General features: G+C 39.6%; 2 protein-coding genes across 4 annotated transcripts in view; one reads left to right on the forward strand and one right to left on the reverse strand.

Moving 5' to 3' along the window:
• The first annotated feature begins 1,749 nt into the window (after positions 1 to 1,749).
• antxr1b (ANTXR cell adhesion molecule 1b) lies at positions 1,750 to 13,993 on the forward strand. Of its 3 annotated transcripts, none has more exons than XM_028600954.1 (19): positions 1,750 to 2,061; positions 5,193 to 5,264; positions 5,348 to 5,419; positions 5,509 to 5,590; positions 5,719 to 5,752; positions 6,014 to 6,093; positions 6,574 to 6,642; positions 6,745 to 6,825; positions 6,935 to 6,995; positions 7,264 to 7,362; positions 8,407 to 8,476; positions 8,599 to 8,677; positions 9,513 to 9,608; positions 9,707 to 9,748; positions 9,915 to 10,007; positions 11,693 to 11,851; positions 12,663 to 12,743; positions 13,451 to 13,514; positions 13,617 to 13,993. In XM_028600954.1, exons 1-19 carry the CDS (start codon positions 1,829 to 1,831, stop codon positions 13,826 to 13,828), a joined length of 1,779 nt encoding a protein of 592 aa, XP_028456755.1. In that variant the 5' UTR covers positions 1,750 to 1,828; the 3' UTR covers positions 13,829 to 13,993. The 3 variants fall into 3 exon arrangements, with proteins under 3 accessions (XP_028456755.1, XP_028456757.1, XP_028456754.1); XM_028600956.1 differs by having other exon boundaries at positions 13,626 to 13,993; XM_028600953.1 differs by having other exon boundaries at positions 13,451 to 13,993.
• A 3,556-nt stretch (positions 13,994 to 17,549) lies between these two features.
• The window catches only part of aak1b (AP2 associated kinase 1b), a 23,649-nt gene continuing 20,582 nt past the window's right edge, over positions 17,550 to 20,616 (reverse strand). The window contains exon 20 of the mRNA XM_028600950.1: positions 17,550 to 19,599. Coding sequence (XP_028456751.1) covers positions 18,911 to 19,599 — 689 coding nt within the window. The 3' untranslated portion in view covers positions 17,550 to 18,910. The remainder of the gene's footprint in view (positions 19,600 to 20,616) is intronic.

Here is a 20,616-nt window from a genome sequence, read left to right on the forward strand (position 1 = left end):
CCTTTGCTTTTTTATTAATAAGGGAAAAAATTCCACTAATTAACCCTGACAAGGCACACCTGTGAAGTGAAAACCATTTCAGGTGACTACCTCATGAAGCTCATTGAGACAACACCAAGGGTTTGCAGAGTTATCAAAAAGTGTCTTTCTCTTCCACATGTGGATAAAACCTTGTCTTGCATTTATTTTCTTTTGCGCATCCCCAAATATTTCACTGTGTTTGATATTAGAAGATAATCTAGTGTCAGCAGTTCCAAATGGTGTTACTTCAGGAGAGACACACCATGTCAATATTCAAGTTTTCACTGATGGGATGCTCTTACTTAAAACAAAAACTAAACTGCATTTCAATTCAATTCAATTTTATTTATAGTATCAAATCATAACAAAAGTTATCTCGAGACACTTTACAGATAGAGTAGGTCTAGACCACACTCTATAAATTCCAAAACCCCAACAATTACAGTAATTCCCTCAAGAGCAAGCATTAGCAGTGGCTATTGCGACAGTGGCAAGAAAAAACTCCCTTTTAGGAAGAAACCTCGGCAGACCCAGACTCTTGGTAGGCGGTGTCTGACGGATGATGAACAGTGGTGATAATAGTCACATTAGAAGTCACAGTGACTTCGAACGTTATCGTGGAAGTTCATGTCATAGCAGGGCACATCGTGTCATACTGAGTAGTGCAGTCTCCTATACCGGATCCTGACTACTCTGTGCATAGGAACATCACAGCAGGACGCAGCAGGATGCGGCCGGGAAATGCAGAGAATCGCAGAGCATAGCTCTGCGAAGAAGAAACATAAGGACTCCGGGGAGTAAACTCCCCAGAGCTAGATTAGTAACAAGCATTTCTGGGACAGGATGCATACAAAAGTAACAAGTAGAGATGAGAGAGCAGCTCAGTGTGTCTTAGGGAGGAACAGCCTCCCCGGCAGTCTAGAATTGTAATAGCATAATTTAAGAGAGGCAGGTTAAAGAGAGGTGCCTGGTCGGGCTAGAACTCTCCCCAACCGGATCGGGCTGTACTGGCCTGCCTCCCTCTACTCTCGCTAGATTATTAATTATACAGTATATAAAACTGATGACTACGAGGAGAAGCAGTGGGCCGGGTTAGGTGGACGCTGCAACTCCTCACTCCTTAACTACAGTATAAGCTTTATCAAAGAGAAGAGTTTTCAGTTTACTCTTAAATATGGTGACGGTGTCTGCTCCTCGAACCCCGACTGGGAGCTGGTTCCACAATACTGGAGCCTGATAGCTGAAGGCCCTGGCCCCCAGTCTACTTCCAGAGACTCTAGGAACCATAAGTAGCCCCCGCATAAGTAGCCCCGCATAAGCACCATAAGTAGCCACTGGGAGCGCAGTGCTCTAGTGGGACAATAAGGTACTATGAGCTCTACTAAGTATGATGGTGCTTTACCATTTAGAGCTTTGTAAGTTTCATGTTTTAGTACAGTGACTTTTATGGTACATGTGTTTACCACTAAGTGGCACTGGTGGGTAGGTGCAGAATTGAGTAAACCTGCAAGTAAAGTGAAAGAAAGAAAGAAAGAAAGAAAGAAACAAAAGTATTAGCAAGAAGAAATATCTGATGAAAGCTCTAAAGCACAAAAAAAGTGTTGATGTGAACTCATGGCACCGTGTGCTAAAAAGATTTAGTGTGGAGAGAGGGAGCTGAAGACCCACCACCTTCACTCCTCCTCTGCCAGCACACATCTGCTGCTGAGGAGATGGGACACTGATCCAGAGAGGAGCGTCTAATGCCTTGGAAATCGGTCTGTGCAGCATGGCAGACTGCATCAGTGTGCTGTGAGAGGGAAAGTGGATGAAAATCTCCAACTGGAAAGTATTTATGTTTACCTTCTCTTTGCTTGAGCTGGTGTTTTCTCTTAAACTTGGGGTGATGTCCCAGTGCTGGTGCAGGCAGGTCCTGCTCGGTGTGGAACTGGCCATGCTGGTGGTGGTCCTGGTGGCCGGCAGTGCAGGACAGATCCATAACAGGAGGGAGGCTGGTTCATCCTGCTACGGAGGATTTGACCTGTACTTTGTTTTGGACAAGTGAGTGCTACTACTTTTACTTGGCTTTTAATAATTGGTGCATGACTCATTGTCTTAAAGACACAGGTGCAAACATCTTTCATCAAGATAATCTCCAGAGGCATTAATGGCCTACTTGCATGAAAAATATGTGCTACTGTTTTATAACTAGCAGCTTTACTTTTAAAAGCAGCTTTATGTAAAATAAAATAGAATAGATTTTAGGCTGGGTACAAACAAAAATAATTGTGTGTGACTTAGAGTCATAACTGCCAAAACAAAGAGCAGGTCTTGTCAAATCAGCTGGCACACATGGATATAATGTATGTTTATCTTGAAATATGGAAAGTTTGCTAAAGGTTAAGCTTTAAAAAATGTGTGTGTGTATCTACCACAACAGTTTATAGCTCCATCATTTTCCAATGTTTGAAACTAAGGAGTAAACCAATCACAATTCATTGTCATTCTTCTCCGCAACAAGCTATTTTCATTATTGATTAATTCATTAGTCATTTGGTCTATAAAATAATACCCATCGCAGGTCGCAGATGACATTTTTAAAAGTCTTGTTTTGTCCGACCAACAGTTCAAAACTCAAAATATATTCACTTTACATGCCTGTAAAAAGAACAGACAGAGAAAAGCAGTGAATCCCCACATTGGACAAGCTGGAACCAGAGAATGGTTGGCATTTTGCTTAAAAATGACTTAAAGCAATGAATTGATTATCAAAATAGTAGTAGATTAATTTTCTGTCAATCAATCAATTAGTTGACTATTTGCAGGTCTGTGTCATTTTATTTACCAAACACAGCAGCAGATTTCTAAGGCTTGAGTGCCTTGTGAGGGTTAAATTACACTGTCCATTAAACTGTCATGAAGCTAATGTGAAGCTACTGAACAGGTCATGTCAAGTCACGTGTCAGTGTGTTGTTGTTGTTTTGTAAGCCAGCTCATAGTAATGTTCTCCTGGATGAAAACTACAGTTTTGTCAACTCTTTCTAAACATTCATGAAAAACATGAACTATAACTCTAAAGTAATAAGAGTTGACAGAAGGTGTGTTTACACAATGATGAATCATTTGCAAAGTGCTGATGCATTAACTTCAATGATAAAGGGCACTGCAGGGATTTCTGTTGTCAAAGTGCAGCCACGTTACACGACAGCAGCTTTAGCTCTCTCTGTTTCAGTCTGCAGAACCCTTTCTCCATTAGAGCCAGATGTTCCAAAGATCCTGAGTTTTTGGCTGTCTCTGCACTGAGACTCACATCACAGGATAAATGAAAACATAAGAGAGGGAGAAGAAGAGAGGCGTGCAGCGTGAGAAGAGGTTATGCATATTTGCCTCACAATTCGCTTTAATTGCTGACTTCCGCTTTAAAAGCTGCGTTCTTCTTTTGATTGTTGTGGCCTATTTGAGTCTTAAATTGTTTTCAAAATCAGGACCTGATATGAAGCTCATCTGATAAAATTACTTGGCATTTTTCAGTTTTTGTTTGGCTTTTAAATATGAGCAGCGAAGCCACATGAAAAACGTGGAAATATTGAGCATCAGAAAGAATAAGGCTCTAAACTCAATGGCTTCTCTATGTGAAGTCTCACTAATATGAAGACATAGATTGGCCCATACATTACATATATGCAGTACATTTAAAATGCTGATAGTTCATGGCACATATAGCAGAACAAATATGCACAAAGCAGCTACAGCTCAAGAAGTCACTCAACTTAAAACCACAAGGAGTATGGTTATTTCTACAGTTGTGAATGCAATATTTTAGGCCTACATTGTTTGTAACCTTACACCAAATATGCAGTACTTTTGATCAGACTACTAATTTAGTCTATCAACAGTAAATTAGTAGGCAACAATTTTGACAACCAATTAATAATTTAAATCATTGAATTCAAGCGAAAATGCTAAATAAATAACTAGTTCCAGTCTCTCGGATGTGAAAATGTTCTGCTTTTCTTTGTGTGTGGCTACAACACTACGGCCAGGCATGGTCCTGTGGTCTCCAACAATTAAGCTGGCATATGTTGTGGAATTAACAGTACCATGGGAAGTTGGGGTTGAAAAGGCTTATGAGAGGAAAAAGAACAAATATTCCGACCCAGCAGCTGAAGCATCCCAGGACGGCTGGAAGACCAGCATCTTTCCAGTAGAGGTGGGATGCAGGGGATTTGTTGCCACATCTACCACCAGTTTGCTGGGAAAAACAGGGGTGAAGGGTCGTTCCCTCCAACAGGCTATCAAGTCCATGTCAAGTGCTGCCGAAAAAAGCAGTAACTGGCTCTGGGGGGTAAGGACCCCAAATGGGATGCAAGGTAGAGACAGATGGTATGCGGTCAGGCTAAGCCCCGACTCAGGGAGAAGAACGCCCCTGCCATGCAGAGCCCATCAGGGATATGAATCATGGAGGGGGGTGTACCTGGGACGCTGGGTACACTGTTGAGCCCTCTGGAGATGTTGTGGGCTTCAATCAACAAAACGTCGATGAATCAGGGTGCCCATCTGATGACCCCAATGACATACCTTACCCTCCTTTTCACCACTCCACACCGACTGCTACTGTCAAGAGTTTACTTACCTACTAAAGGGATTGAAATATCTAGTTCTATTAGCTTTGCATTTGTAGCAACGCAATATCAGAAAACAAGCAATTGGAAAATGTCACACTGGCATTTCCTCTATTTTCTGATATTTTACGATTCAGCAGATTAATTAATAATGAAAATAATCATTAGATGTAAACACAGTGTAAGAATGATGCAATCCTTGATCAGGTCACATCACAAGCTTTAAAGAGGTATTATACCTTTTTATGCTTGATCAGTTCACCCATCATGAGGAGTATGTGAAAACTACGGTTAGTTTCAGCTGCATCAATTTTGACTTTTTGCATGCTGCAAAGTTTACAGTATAGACTACATGCAAAGTGCAGTGTTTTACCTTGGTACAATCATGCACAAGTGTTGATTCATTGTTTGTGTTCAATTAATCCAAAGGAGTCATGCAATTAAACCTATTTAGCAAAACCTACTGCATGACATAGAAACAGAATCGAAGGGCATTTAGGACTGCTACAGCTATCTTATTACATTTCCGTGAAACAACAAGATAGTTAAGTCATTGAATCTTTTTCTCAGGTCTGGCAGTGTGCAACATCACTGGAATGAGATATATTACTTTGTTGACCATCTGGCTCACAAGTTTATCAGGTAGGTCCAGACAGATACATCAGATTTAAAGAGAAAATGATAGAATGTAAAAAATGACAACCGTCTTTTCTTCTTGTTTCCAGTCCTCAGCTGCGGATGTCTTTCATTGTATTTTCAACAGAAGGAAGGATTCTCATGGCACTAACAGAAGACAGGTACACACATGCACTTCCTGACTTATGTGCTATCTCATTCCAGTTCAATTAATATACATTTTTATTCTCTGAAATATGTCAATTATTAGAGAGCAGATTCGGGCTGGACTTGAGGAGCTACGCATGGTGCAACCAGGTGGAGACACCTTCATGGACAAAGGTTTTCAAAGAGTAAGCCATCTGTTAAGTCAATGAGAAACTGATCCTACTTACCCAAAACTATGGCATCTCATTTTTTTTTTATTAAATGAGAAACATTTAAATGTATAGCCACTGACGCCTCTAAACTGCTCTCTCAGGCCAGTGAGCAAATATACTACGGCACTGGAGATGGTGAGTAGAACATTTTCCCTTTTAACACTTAATCATTCCTTCTACTAGTCTTTTTTTATCCATTCATCAACATGTGGTAAAATCATCATATGAAGACAAAAATAACAACAAAAAACACAGCTGCTCTTTCCATCACAATTATGACAAAATATAAAAAATACAATAAAAAATGGATTTCACTAGATGACTAGGATTTTGTATAATTATTTAAACAGCAATTTAATTTATTATATTTTTTTACAATCTGTCTCTGACTTTCAGGTTACCGGACAGCCAGTGTCATTATTGCCCTGACGGATGGTGAGCTGAGGGAAAATCAGTTTGACCTGGCACAAAGAGAGGTGACACAATGAAATGAACGGTGCATTATTTAAAAATTTTATTAATGCACTATTCTCACTTATCTCAAAACCGACGCATTTCACAGATGCCAGTATTAGTAATGCATAATGTGACTTTATCATTATCATGTAATAATTATTCATGTTGCTTATTTTTCCCCTTACTTTGGAACTTGAAAGCAATATAAAATTAGAGAACTTAAAGGGTGAGTCCACACCAAATAACACACGGCAGGAAGATGTTGCTGTATTGTTAAAAACATCCAGGCTTGTGACTCTCAGTGATGTCACAGCAGATGTTTTCCAGCAGCTGTAAATTGCATAACATGAGCAGCAACGTCACCACCGATGAAGGCGTGACCACAAGTGGAAAAAGCTTTAAAGTTTCAGCCCATAAAGAGCAGTGCAAAACGCTTGTGATTTACTGAGCATTCATTATTCACTGAAGCTCATCTGTTGTTTGTTTGTTTGATGTCTCAGGCCAGCCGAGCGCGCCAATTGGGTGCCACTGTGTACTGTGTGGGAGTGAAAGACTTCAATGAAACCCAGGTAAATCAATGTCAACCAATAAACCAGTTAACAATAAGATTAATTAATCAGTCCAAACTATGGCATATAATCGGTTAATCGTTAAGTCATATGTCTTGACAGCTTTCAACGATAGCTGACAGTACGGACCATGTCTTCCCGGTGAATGATGGATTTGAAGCACTACAAGGGGTCATTGACTCGGTAAAAAAAGACATTTCCATATCACAGAAAGATGATTAAATACCTCATTGCATAATTTCATCTACTGTACCTTTAGTTCAGCTTTTTATGTTGTTATTTTCCCTTTCAGATCCTGAAGAGATCCTGCATTGAGATCCTGGCTGTAGAGCCCTCCAGCATCTGTGAAGGAGGTACAGAGGGACAGAAGAAAACACAGAAACATTATACACTATAAAAACACCTGTTTTATTTATATTATATCATATTTAGTGTAGATACTGCAATTGAAAGTTACATACACGCATATTAGTATTTATCGTATATACAGTTTATTATTAATAGATTACATTGATGACTCTATTATAGTTTCTTCAAAAATACACATTGCATAATCTACTGCAAGAAAAATGATATAATCATTATGAAATATAAAATATGGTCCATTTAATCCCACTTCAGAATCGTTCCAGGTGGTAATCAAAGGAAATGGTTTCCTTCATGCCCGAGACGTAGAGAAAGTTCTCTGCAGCTTTCGCATCAATGACACAATTACTTTGAGTAAGTACATGCTTCAAGGTTTTACTAAAATTAACAAAATTCTAAATTAAGATTAAAAATCTAAAAAAGGGCTTTTTGTAGGACTTTTTAAGTGCATTAATCCATCTTTTTATTAATACAATGACAATCACTGTGTGTAATGTGAAAGGAGTGACTCATAGTGACAAAATAGCTAGTGACTAGCTGGTAAACAGTGGAATATTTAGCAGCTAAAGATACTTTGTTGGTTGAGACCAAAGACTGTAAAAAAAAAATAAGAAAATAAAAATAAAAATAAGGTGGAGACCAAAGCAGAGCTAAAACTAGAGTGAATATGGGACTTACATTTATCAGTTTTCCAGACACATGACTTAAGATGCATACTAATGTTGCTGTGTGTCTGCTAGATGTGTAAATAGGCAAATAATAAGTTCGCCATATGAACTTTACAAGGACATATAACGTCAAATGGGAGAGCTTGTTGTGGAGTTCTGTATCGCCTCATCCTCTTTTGTCCACGTCATATTGTGAAGCGATCGACAAAGGAGAGAACAACACTGTAGGTGTGTGAATCCAAACTATTAATAGACAGAATAGAAAAGCAGCAGTTTTGGGGATTTCACTTCATTGTTCCAAGTTTGTTTTGGCCATGCAGAGGAGGATGGGTGGGGGGAGCACGTTGTGGCTCACAATGATTTAAATCCTTGTCCTCCCCCAAAAAACTATCACCACCAGCTTCTCCTTCTTTAAATCAGCTGGTATAACGTTCAACGCTTCTCAGATGTCTGAAGGGGAATGTGGATCTCATCAGGGACGAGCACTGTCTTTGCACACACTAGACACTCACTCAGCCAGGGTAAATAAACCACAACCCTCCCTCATTTGCTTCATTTTCCATAAGGAGAGGAAGTCCAGGAATTTAATAACAAAAATAATATTTTGAGGCTTGAATCTCTTGAAGTTTCAGGACTGGTAGAGAAAAATCAGGGAAACCTTTTTCTTTGCATCACTTTCACTATTTTCTCTTTCACCAATGATCCTGACTGTAACTGACGTAATCCACAGTGAAAAGACCTTTGGTGGTGAGAGATACCTACCTTTTGTGCCCAGCTCCTGTTCTGGAAAAAGAGGGAACGTAAGTTTAATGTTACTGTTCACAGACAGGGGTGTCTGGATCTTTCTAGACTGAGCGCTGAATGTGCCATCTGTCAGCAAATTATCATTGCTCTCATTTACTCTCCTACCATTTTTCTACAGGTCTGCCACTCTCCACGTCAGCATGAATAATGGCCTGAGCTTTATATCAAGCTCCGTCACAATTACTGCAGTCACTTGTGTAAGTACAATGTAAAGCAAGATGGCACTAAAAAGCTGCTCATCTGCTTGTGGCTAAATGTATTCTATGAACTTCAGTCTAGTTTGACTTGTCATTTTGTGACTCCTACTAGTATTGTATTGCTGGCCATATGTAATCATTGCATCACAGAAACTCTTTTCTTCTTGTATGGATCAGCAGTTTCTTTGAGTTTTAAAGAGAAACTTCCTGTCACACATGTCAGCAGCTGCAGCAGCTCTGACTCAGTTTGCTGCCTTTCATTAGTGGCCTTGATGCTGACAAGATGTTAAAACAATTGAAAGTCCTCCATAAGAAGGGATGGCAGTAGCTCAGTCTGTGGGGAGTTGGCTTGGAAACTGGAGGGTCACAGGTTCAAGTCCTTACGTGGACCAAGTACAAAGTTTGGATTGGTAGCTTAAGAGTAGCCTAACTGCTCAGGGCATTTGCCCATGGGCAGCCATCCCACTCTGACATCTCTTCAGTGCATGTGTGTGTGTAATAAAAATAACAAATGTATTACTTTAATACATTCTTATTATTACTATCAAAATGTCTTCTGCAAGTTTTTCTCACTCTGATACATGTTGTTGAAAAGAGGCAATCTATATGACTACTAGTCATCTCAAATACTTTTCTATGTAGTTTTGGTTGTAAAGTTGTGTAAGTTGTATCAATATGAATTACACAAATAAAATATGACTTAAGAAATGTCTTTAGTGGCCATTTAAACACATTATGTTTTCACAAAGCAACATAAGGTTCAGTAAAGTTGTGTAGAGGTTTGGTGAGGTATATGACTCACCTGGTTATGTCCTGTCTCTGTTTTCCCTTCTAGTCTGATGGGACCTTTGTGGCCATAGCTCTGCTCATCCTGCTGCTCCTGCTCACCATGCTTCTGCTGTGGTGGTTCTGGCCTCTCTGCTGCACCGTGGTATGACAGACATCTTGGATCCTCTCAGAGTGAAGGACATACAGTACAAATGTGTTTATGTTAGGACACACCAATACATTTCGTTTTCATGTTTGCAGGTAATTTATGAGCCACCTCCTCCAGTTATAGAGGACAGCTCTGTAAGTGATGTTTCACCTCACAATGACAAAATGATATAAAAGTCTTGGCACCCCTACAGTATTAATGTCTTTAGAGTAGTAATTGCCTTGTTTGTCAAGCACAACACATCTGCTCATCTATTTGCTGTCTTCTTGTAAACATGAATATTGGTTCCTTCTTCTTTAGGATGATGAGGACGGTTTTCCCAAGAAGAGGTGGCCCACAGTGGACGCTTCGTACTACGGAGGACGTGGAGTCGGAGGCATCAAGAGAATGGAGGTAGAAAGAGAGAACGGCAGCCCAGATAGCAAATAAATGAATGTGTACTGATGTTTTCCAGATACTTTAAAACTGACTTAAATTCACCAAAGATAATACACGTGGTGGCCTCGGCGAGCACTCGGCTAATTTGAAAGAGATCAAACACAAATACAGCAGGACTACAAATAGAAACAGGAAAAATACTCATTCCTTAAAAGAGATGAGTATGCAAGTCCTTGCTGGAAGTGACTGAGTCACTTTGTTGTTGTGACTACTTTAAAAAACCAGTAAGAGTCACGATGAGGCCATCTGGCCCTTAAACTGCAAGGACGGCAGTTTTAGCAAATGCCCAAAGGCTCAGATATGTTCTCAGTTAGCAAGCTTGATGATTTGTTTGTGGGAGTAATACAACATGCTGGGAATCTTTGGAAATAAAGGTGCCTGGTTGGTCTTGGATTTTGCAGCTTAAGATGGTAGGAGGAAGAAGGAAAAGGTAAGCAGTGGAAAGAAAAGTTCAGTCCTAATGTTGGGAGGTTTCTAGTAGAAAAAGAAGAGGCGGTCAGACTTCTGAGCACTGTGCTACCTGATACACCGAGAGGTAAACAACATAAATGAGACGGAGACGTCCACAGGTCAAGAGGAAGGAGGAGACACAAGTCGCCCTCTCAGTATGAAGAGCTTTACAGACTGGTAGTGCAGTTGGAGAAATCTGTGCTTTAAACTTGAAGCAGCACCACCTCCATACAGACGGAAAATATGCAGAACTTCATTTAAGTACTTTCTCTGCCAAGTTAAAACCGCCATGGCTTGTCTGTGGCAGCTGCAAGGGAGTAAATCTGAGTAATGAACTTCCAAGATTGCTTTGACAGAACCGGTTTCACTCTTGAAGTGATGGATCGTTCTTGACATTTACTTTTGCCTTTTTAGTGGTTCTCTGAGCAGCAAGGTAATTATATATATAAAAAAAACATAAAAAGTTTTAGTGAAACATTCAGAAAAGCAGACTATTTGTTGTAGTGGGTCTCAGTGGATTTTTTGTTTTTAGGTTTTATTCTATAAAATAGGTTCAGAAGTAATTGCTGTTCTCTCAGAGACTGAAACTGTGGAACCAAAATTCAATTTTGAGGCAAGGCAGCCAACTTCTGATTTCATGTTGATTTCAGAGGACTGGGTTTAAATAAACTCCATGTAGACATTCTCCAAACATCTGGATATGCAAGGAGAGAGTTATTTTTATATGTAAAAATAAAGCAGCAAGTTGTTGCAAAGATTGACATAATTTACAACAGCTGCAGTCATTTAATGCAGAGGCATTGATTGAAAATGGGTTTTTGAAAAGTTAAACAACGGCAATCTGTCCAATAGTTGTTGAGATATTTCTCTAGAAACCAAATATGTCAAGTTCATGGTAGCACAAGAGTAAAACTGTGTGGCTCACTAAAGTCAGTAGGACTCATTGTCTGGGCAACAATGAATGTTTGTACAAAATGGCAGGGCATCCAACAGTTGTTGAGATATTAGAGCCTGGACCAATACCAGAGCCACAATGCTAACATGGCTAAAAATAATCGGAACCACTGCCGCTTTCAGCTTCCGTAGCGAATATTTGTATATGGTTGATTTATCAGCCAAATTCCTATTTTAAACCACTCTATATGAATGCCTCACACAGCACAGTGCTGAAAGCTTTTGTTTCTGCTCAGGTCCGATGGGGAGATAAAGGCTCAACTGAAGAAGGAGCCAAACTGGAAAAAGCTAAAAATGCTCGAGTTGTGATGCCTGCAGAGGAGTATGATCCACCACGGCCTTACTACAACATGCACAAATCTATCCGCCCCCAGAAGTGGTACTCTCCCATCAAGGTGCTCCAGTTAATCAATGTTTGCATTCATTTCAATTGTGTTAAACTTAGGACTTTTGTGATTCAGTGCATGTTACTCTTATCTCATGTTTGATTCTGTGATTTGTGACCAGATGTCTGTTTATATTTTATATTATATATTCATATTTTGCTAATTATATTTTTCAATGTATTAAAAGTTAACTTAAATAATTTGACAAAAAAATCTTAGCTTAGGGTCCACTTACTTTTTCCAGAGCTAGCCACGTCTCATGGTGTCAACTGTCACCAAATATATTTTACACCATGGATCACACAATGTTAACATATGTAACACACAGTACGATGTAACTTCCAGATGTTTAAAACATAAAGACCTCTTTCTTACACTGGCGTCCATCCACCATAATCTAAAAATATTATTTCTAGTGTTTGGTGACGTGTGACCAGGACATAGGGAATAGATAAAATGTGTTTCCTAACATATTAGTCAGCTGGATGGATGGTAATTTGAACCAGAAATGAACTGAGCTAACCCCTGAATTTGGAATCTGTTGAACTGGTGTTATTTCAAACAAAATACATTCTTTGTTCATCTGTCCCTCTACCATAAATAACTTCAGATGAAAGAATCAAAAAGACATTTGGACATCACAGTCACAAATAAACAGACACACTCTGCTGGTTGGTTACCTCATTTTTCAAAGGATTGCTTTTGCTGAACTGCTGGCCACTGCACACAAAATATGTTAATATTCTGCTTGTTATCAGAGATCACATGTATAGTATACTATTTTAAATTTTTACTGTCATCTGTGATCATCTTTCTACAGGGCAAATTGGATGCTTTGTGTGTATTCCTGAGAAAAGGCTATGACAGAGTGGCTGTGATGCGACCTCACGCTGGAGACAAGGTGAGAGATATCGACAAGCCAGAGATAACAGGATAATGGAAAGTCGTGATGCTGTGACTTAATGAAAAACAGCATCAGCTCTTTACAGCTGTAAGATAAGAACACATTCATTCAAAACAAAGCAGTTAATTCAGATTGTGAAGCTGTCAACTTTTGGCAGACAACATGTACAAATTTGCCAGAGCTTAAATTCATGACCTCTGCAAATTATGGATAAAGGAAGTTTAGAGTGAAGGATCAAAGTACAGAGTAGACAACAAGTTGAAATCTTATCCGCATGACATAAAATACACAAATTCCAAGGACTAAACATTTTGAAAAAGTCAAAGCAAAGTGACTTTAAGCAAAACCCTCAAGGGGCATTAGCAAGTAGACAAAAGGTAAAAACAACTGCAGTATTGTCTGGAGGAATGCTCTTGTCTGCAGAAGTCATTTAGAGTAGATTCTGCCTGGTTCCTACAGCTCCCAGCGTCAGCTCGACTGGGCTGGCAGGAATGCTGTTTCCTTTCATGACACACACTGACAGAGGAATTTCCTCTTTCCATCTGTTGAAAGCTGTACCCTTCCAAGCCTGCCAATTGCTGCAACCACAGTAGTTGGCAGTTTATTGTCTTTACACATTAACTTGTCTTTACATCTCACAGTACAGGTAAGTCCATAAACAAAACAAGCCTCTATAATGACCTTTTTGTTTTTCTTTATTACAGGGCAAGTGCATAAACTTTACCCGAAGCAAATCCTACCCTGCTCCTCGTTATCCAATCTACAACAATCCCTCCACGCCTGTCTACACTTTGCCCCACAGTTACCAGCGTCGTCCGTCAGAGGGCAGCCACATCTTCCATTTGCCCCCTTCGCCAACTTCCACGCTCCCCCCTCTACCGTCCACTCCTCCCCCGTCCTTCACCACCCCTCCCATGTACACACCACCTCCAAACAGAGCCCTGCCCCCTTCTTACTTGAGCTCAGTCTCTGCACCCCTGTCTCCAACTGGCTCCCTACCTCCTCCCCCTCAGGGTCCACCCCCATGCAGAGCGCCTCCTCCATCACGCCCTCCTCCACACCCCAATCATGAGAGCCACTGATGATTAAAAAGCAAATAGTTGATGAGAAGGATCCAAGCTCAGGATGGAAACCTGAAAGGATCCTCTCAGTGTGCCTCTGCCCAAACAGAGTGACTCTATAATGTTGCCTTTTGAGGCTGCAGCTGGTGAGTCAACTCCTGCACAGTCTGTTTTTCTCACGCATGATGTGCCATGAAATATTTTTTTTTTTTTTTTTTTTTTTTTTAAAGGTCCCATGGCATGAAAATTTCACTTTATGAGGTTTTTAAACATTAATATGAGTTCCCCCAGCCTGCTTATGGTCCCCCAGTGGTTAGAAATGGCGATAGGTGTAAAACGAGCCCTGGGTATCCTGCTCTGCCTTTGAGAAAATGAAAGCTCAGATGGGCTGATCTGGAAGGTTACCTCCCCTTTCTCTGCTTTGCCTGCCCAGAGAATTTGGCCCACCCATGAGAGAGACATCATGGCTTTCAAACAAGCAAAGTGGCAGTTGGTCAAGGCCACACCCCCACCCTCCACCTTGCACCCCCCCTTTCTCCTCCTCAATTCCTCAATAGGTACAGACACAGAAATGGCACATACTAAGGAAAGCTCATTGTGGGACTGGCTCTAGTGGCTGTAATTCTGCACCAAGGCTGAATTTCGGGAGAGAGACTTCAGATACAGTATTAGGGGACCACTAAGGTCTATATAAAAGCATCCAAAGAGCACCATGTCATGGGACCTTTAAAGTAGCAAGCACATCTTTGGCTATTACATGCTATTTGAGCTAAACAGCTTCATTTTCTTATCAAATCAGACACATTGGTCAAGTATTGCAATGTGCTATGGAGTCGTATACACTTGCAGCTTAGCCTTTGCCTGATTTGAATATTTTGGATCTAAAAATCTTGCACTGCTTTGCACAGTGAAAAACAATAACCATGAGTTCAAACAGCAGAAAATACAGTTGCTTAGCAACTGTATTTTCAACTGTCATGTGTTTTATACATGCAAGGCTGTTTGGAAAGTGCTGTATTGGAAAATGTATATTTTGTGAATGAATAATCATAAAATCACAGAAATGTATACAGTATGTATACATCAAGATCAATATAACAGTCATGTTTATATGGTAACTACAGCACTGCAGCCAGCAGGTGATATGCCAATCAGTGACTATAATAGTTCCAGTTTGTCACTTCCTGATAAACTGGTAGGGACATCTTTTATGACTTTGTCCGTGTATAGACATGAGAGTGGTATCAATCCTCTCATCTAACTCTTTCCCAAAATGTAGAATACAGTTTTGCAGTTTTTGAGTCTTGTGATTAGACTTGTGACCAACCACAACAAAAAAAGTTGGCCTTCCCTTTTTTGCTCCACTCCGGGCTTTAACATTGCACAATGGATGTTTTTAAAACTGGCCTCAATCTCAGCAGGTGTTCAGATTGATGCTGGTTAGTGATGCAGCTGAGGACTTAGAAACACAACTTTAAATGCTCTATACACCTATGTTTCACCCCCACAGGTGTTCTCCTGCCCTCACTGTGCATAATGGTGCACAGCTATGCAAGACTTCAATTACTGTATAAACTTAGGTAACGTGTTGTTTTCAATGTAGCTCCAACCATCTTCAACCTAAGGTCTAATTAGCAAGATAAAGAAAACACCTGTGTGGCCTTTAACTTTAAACTCAACTGATGGACTTAGTCCTAACAATAGTCTCGCATTGCCAGACTTATCTCCACAACCTAACAATGAAACTATAGATGAAGCCATTAAATACATTAACTTTAAGTAAAGTATTTGTTTAAAAGGGATTTTATGAAATGTAAAGTTTGCTTTTATGTCTGCACTGCTTTCAGAAACATTTTTGGGGACTTTTTTTATACGAGAAAAAGCATTAAATATGTCTGTCAGATGATTTGCTACTAGTGATCAAAAGAAAGATGGAAGTGGAAACAAACCACCAAAATAAGGCTTTTCATCTTATACAAGAGGAGTTGAGCTGTGGTTGTTTGTTACCTGATAAAGATCCCCCAGATGTCTCCATACAATATATCTTGGTCACTGCTGAACACTTGTGGAAAAACCAGAGGAATTCAAAAGCACGTCTGGGCTGCTCTGCTTTCCTGGCTGGCACTGCAGGAAATGTGCATACAGCTAGAAAGTGGATGGATTAACAGAAGTAGAAATAACATGAAATTATTGACTTTATTTATAACTCTGAACAGTTTGGAGTAAATGATTTCCATCTTGGGTAAAATATGTATAGACTCTCCAAAGTCAGCTGAGTCTTATTCCACTCAGATCTACTAAATATCTTAAATCTTAAAATCTTTTCCATGAGCTTGCTTTAGTTTAGTTTTCTTAGTTTTTTTCTTCTTTGGAAATGCTTCCACACACGCATACAGACACAGTCCTGTGGGCAGTGAGCTCATGGAGGTGTGTCTGAGAAAAACTGCCAGAAGCAGAGGCAGTCGGATTCAAGGCAGACAATAAAATCAAAATCCAACTATGATGCCATGGAGAACTGGAAGAGGTATTTACACAGCTTAGACCAAGTCCATCTACTAGCAGTGAAATGACAACATATTGTTATGCCTTCCTGTTGAAGAGCATGGATAACATGAGCATTTTTTCTATTTGTAATTTTTTTTTTCTGTTTCCAGCTTTGTGTTAGCAGTTTGTCTATTTTACGGTCAGTCATGTTGAACATATAACACAATATGAAATTCTCTCATTTCTAAAAGGACAACAATGCAAAGCATTCTCAATATACTGTATGAATGATCAAATCAACCTTGCTTCTTGATCTTCCTTGACTATTTTTTAGAATCACTAACCCCTCTAAGTTCTGTGTTTTAGTGCCATCTATGACATCAGAAAATAACCCCATATCACATAATTATGTTTAACTTTGAGGAAAATACACTTAGCAGTGGGCTCATCTTGGCCAGTGACAGTCTACCTTGGCTGCTCAAACAATGGCAATAACTGATGTCCCACCACTAATCAGCTCCACAGTGTAGCTTACACACAGCCCTGAACTAATTAACAGGAAACCCTCAGACTTATCTATTTCCATTTACGTATACAAATCCTGACATGTTTACTCACAACCTGGCTCACTCTCCTCTTTTTCCATGTGCTCTTCATCTCTTACTTGTTCTAAGATCACATGACATTTGACACATTGTTGAATAAAAACAAGTAGCTCATCTTTCACACAAGCTCAACTTACCCTTTTCTTCCTTAAGTACATAGCCCATTCGGGGGCTCAGTCTGACATGAAAATTAGCCGTCAAATAGACACCTGTGTTTATAGTGTATTCTTTACCATTTTATCTCTGTGTTTTGTTCAACCTGTATAATCTGGTATGAATAAAATGAAGATAAACCAAAAACCTTCTTGGAAAGACTATACCTTTGGGTTTCCTGTGTCAGATTCAAAGACAAGGCTGCGACAGTAGCATGTGCAGCATCAACATCCTGCTGCATCTAAGATTTAAACACTTCAGATGTAAAGTTATTCGCTGTCAAAGTGGCGCCAAAATGTATGCTCAGTCAGTGAAATGCTAACGGGAGGTGATCTCTTTGTAGCGTCAAAATGGCACCATAGGAGGTTCGAGTTCTGAAGCGAAGCTTACCCCCTTGGTCTACCCCACCATCAATACTTGGAATTGATGGTGGGGGTAAATATTCGAAATAATATGAAACAAGTTAGCAATGAGGCACTAGTAGAAAGACCAGGATACTATTATGTTTACAAAACTTTAATAAAATACAGTTTAAAAGACAACTTTTCCTAATGTCCAATATTACTAGCCTACTAATATAGAAACATAGCCTACAAATACTGTTAGCATGGCAAGGTAGCACGGTTTTAAAAACAATTGTGACAGTGACAAAGTATAAAGCAAAATTAGAAGCGTTATTTGAAATGACATCACTTACTAAAAAAGTTGACTTGGTAGAGATGATGTTTCTTGAGAATCTCTTAATGACCGGTCACTTTTTGCTCTAAGACATCAGTGAATTTGAACCACAGAAATATGTTTAATTTCAAATACCAAGACCAGAGACAAACAACACCAGCAGGTTCAAAATCTTTTCAACAGAACTATAAAAGGTCCATTAGCAATGGTGCAGCCTGTGAACAATTATTAAGCAGTAAAGCATCATACTGGTTCCAGTACAGCTTTCTAGTGACCAGCCATTTGGGATTTTGCGTAACTCACCTATCTTTCCTTAAAATCTTTACACAAAGTTTACAGAGTTTTCACTCTGTTAATATGAAATTAATACTTGCATGAACATTTTTTATCCTTCAACTGTGTGAAACATCTTTCACACCATTACATTTAATTTCCAATGGTTTCTTTGGCTTGCAGCAGAAAGTTTGGTATCTTTTGCAGCACTTCTTGCAGGCCAGCAACCATTTTGAAAAAAATAATACAACTGGTATTAAAAAGGCACAATCCGTATTGTAAATGTAAAGAAAAGGGTAAACTAGAAAAAACCTACAATCAGTGTCAAATTGATTGACATGTTTTTAATACAAAGACTAAAACTGAAAACAGCTACTTTATCTCTAAGATATTGTTTTCTGATGCTGTTAAATATAACAGCATCAGAATAGTAAACCAGTAATGTTTGTAAAGGTCTGAGTAAAACATACCTATATTTTTATGACCATCAGGAAACACAATATATGCTTTTCATTCATTACTCAAATGAAACAAATTAAATTTATATAGTTAAAAACTGAGATTGGGTCTCTAACAAAACCCTTTTTGATATCCTAAATTGAGTCCAGGACAAATCCTTCAAGTTCATCTTAAAAACGTCTTAGTCCAAGTTCACATAAAGTGCTGAAATGATGCACTGCTGTGCTCAGACTGAAAGCAAATACCATTACTGAGGTAGAACATTAAGTTTAAACAAGTACATAATTGGTAAAAAGGATAATTTACTCATTTTAATGCTGGAGTAATGATGACAAGGGTAAACCTACATTAGAAATGGGGGTAATACTGCAACTGAACTCTAGTTTGGCTCCTTCTTAAGTTACAGAAAAAAAACACTGACTTGGCATATTTTAAGAGACGAATTATATGATCAAGGTTTCCCCTGAGAGCATCTCGGCTGGAAAGGCGCAGCAGTGAACGGGTCATCCAGAGGTCTTCCCCCGATGGTCCAGGAATGCAGAGGCCCCACAGCTACCGAACCCACGGCGGCCTGCTGACCGATCCTGGAGACAACCCTGTGCACCGTCACTGGCTGCTGGAGCAGAGGCGCCTCCATGTGCAGAGGAAGGGCCCGAATACCAAGAACCGGAGGAACGAGAGGAGATGATACTGGCACCAGGTGACACTGTTTGCTGGTTTGAATCTGCTGTGTACCACACTTAAATATGCAAGTGTTAGTAGGAACAGCTTGGGTGGTTTCCTGCCTCTTTCCAAACGGTGCCTGCAGGAAAACATCAGACATCTCAGCAGGTGTATGAGACGCAGAAAAGGAGGAGCTGCTGAATGCCATCTTGCTTTCTTTCCCTGGCGTTTTAAAAGGGGTCAGCTGGAAGACGTCAGAGGTCACTGGGCTGTTTGGGGACTGGAACTGGGATACTTGGTTGACAGGTATGAAAGGCAGGCTGGTGGAAGTAGCTGGTATAGTATGGCGCTGTACACTCCTCTCATCTGACGGCAATGTGTGTTTATTATGGACACATGCAGCAGTCTTCCGCTGGATCCGGGCCCTTTGATCCTCTTCAGCTCGCAGTACATCACTGTTGAGCTCCTTCTGCAGGTCTGTATGTGGAAAAAATGGGAGAGAGGTCAGATATGAAGATACATGTTCAAAAGCTTTGCTGATCTCTGAATCTCTTATATAAAATGTTATATTTGGCTATCTATGATACATGTTCCTGTGCAAATTTAGGGTTTTGATCAGCTAAAGACAAATTTCGACTCACACTTCCACTGGACAATAAGGTTCTATTCTCCTTTATATTTATCTGGACATTTTTAAACTTTTAAATTTGGTCAGTCGAGAGTCATGACTAAGATATGTACTGAGCAGGACATTTTACAGTTGAAAAGTAAACTTGTCGTTGTTGCAGTTGTATTCCTGACTCTTGACTCTACTTCATTTAGGAAAGTAAAAAATGATAGCCATAGTCACACAAATGTAAAAAATAAATAATGGATTGACATTTAAATGGGGCATGAAGGTCTTACCTGAGTAGAATTAACCTGCTATCTGAGCAGAATAAGAATTTGATTAGTGCATTACACAGTTAAATCTATCCTACTATATTATGCTACAAATAAACAAATAATTTACTAGATAATTTAAGCCCTCACTAATCTCACCCAAAGTACTTCATGCAAAAATCTTTGCATGCAAGTCTGATGAGAAACAATTAAAGGATAACTCCATCGATTTAGCATTGCACTCCTTTAACACCGTCAGACTGACGATGGACAGTTTAGAAATAAAAGGATACAAATTGATGCAGCAGAACCAGACATATTGTCTTCTTCATTGTTACACCTGGGGCCTACATTGCCCACAATGCAACTTGACTGCCGACAGTTGGGTCGGAGATTTGGGTGTATTATGCTAGTAGCGGCTAATGACACCATGCAGCTCCCTCTGAAGACACAAAAGGCTTTAAAATTTTTCACATACAGTAGTACTCCCCAAGACCTGTGTATTAAGCAAAGTTGTTTAAATGTGGAATATACTGATAAATGCTGAAATTATTGGTTATACTGACAAAACTTTGTCATTTTGAGTTACAGTACATCAACCAATATTGTGGA

This window comes from Perca flavescens, chromosome 16 (genome assembly GCF_004354835.1).
Source record: "Perca flavescens isolate YP-PL-M2 chromosome 16, PFLA_1.0, whole genome shotgun sequence".
NCBI lineage: Eukaryota > Metazoa > Chordata > Actinopteri > Perciformes > Percidae > Perca > Perca flavescens.

Coding starts and splice junctions, on each gene's coding strand:
- antxr1b (XM_028600953.1), top strand. CDS start 1,829: ATGAAAATCTCCAACTGGAAAGTATTTATGTTTACCTTCTCTTTGCTT. Junction 6,643..6,744: donor AAGACTTCAATGAAACCCAG/GTAAATCAATGT, acceptor ATGTCTTGACAG/CTTTCAACGATAGCTGACAG. Junction 7,363..8,406: donor CAATGACACAATTACTTTGA/GTAAGTACATGC, acceptor CGTAATCCACAG/TGAAAAGACCTTTGGTGGTG.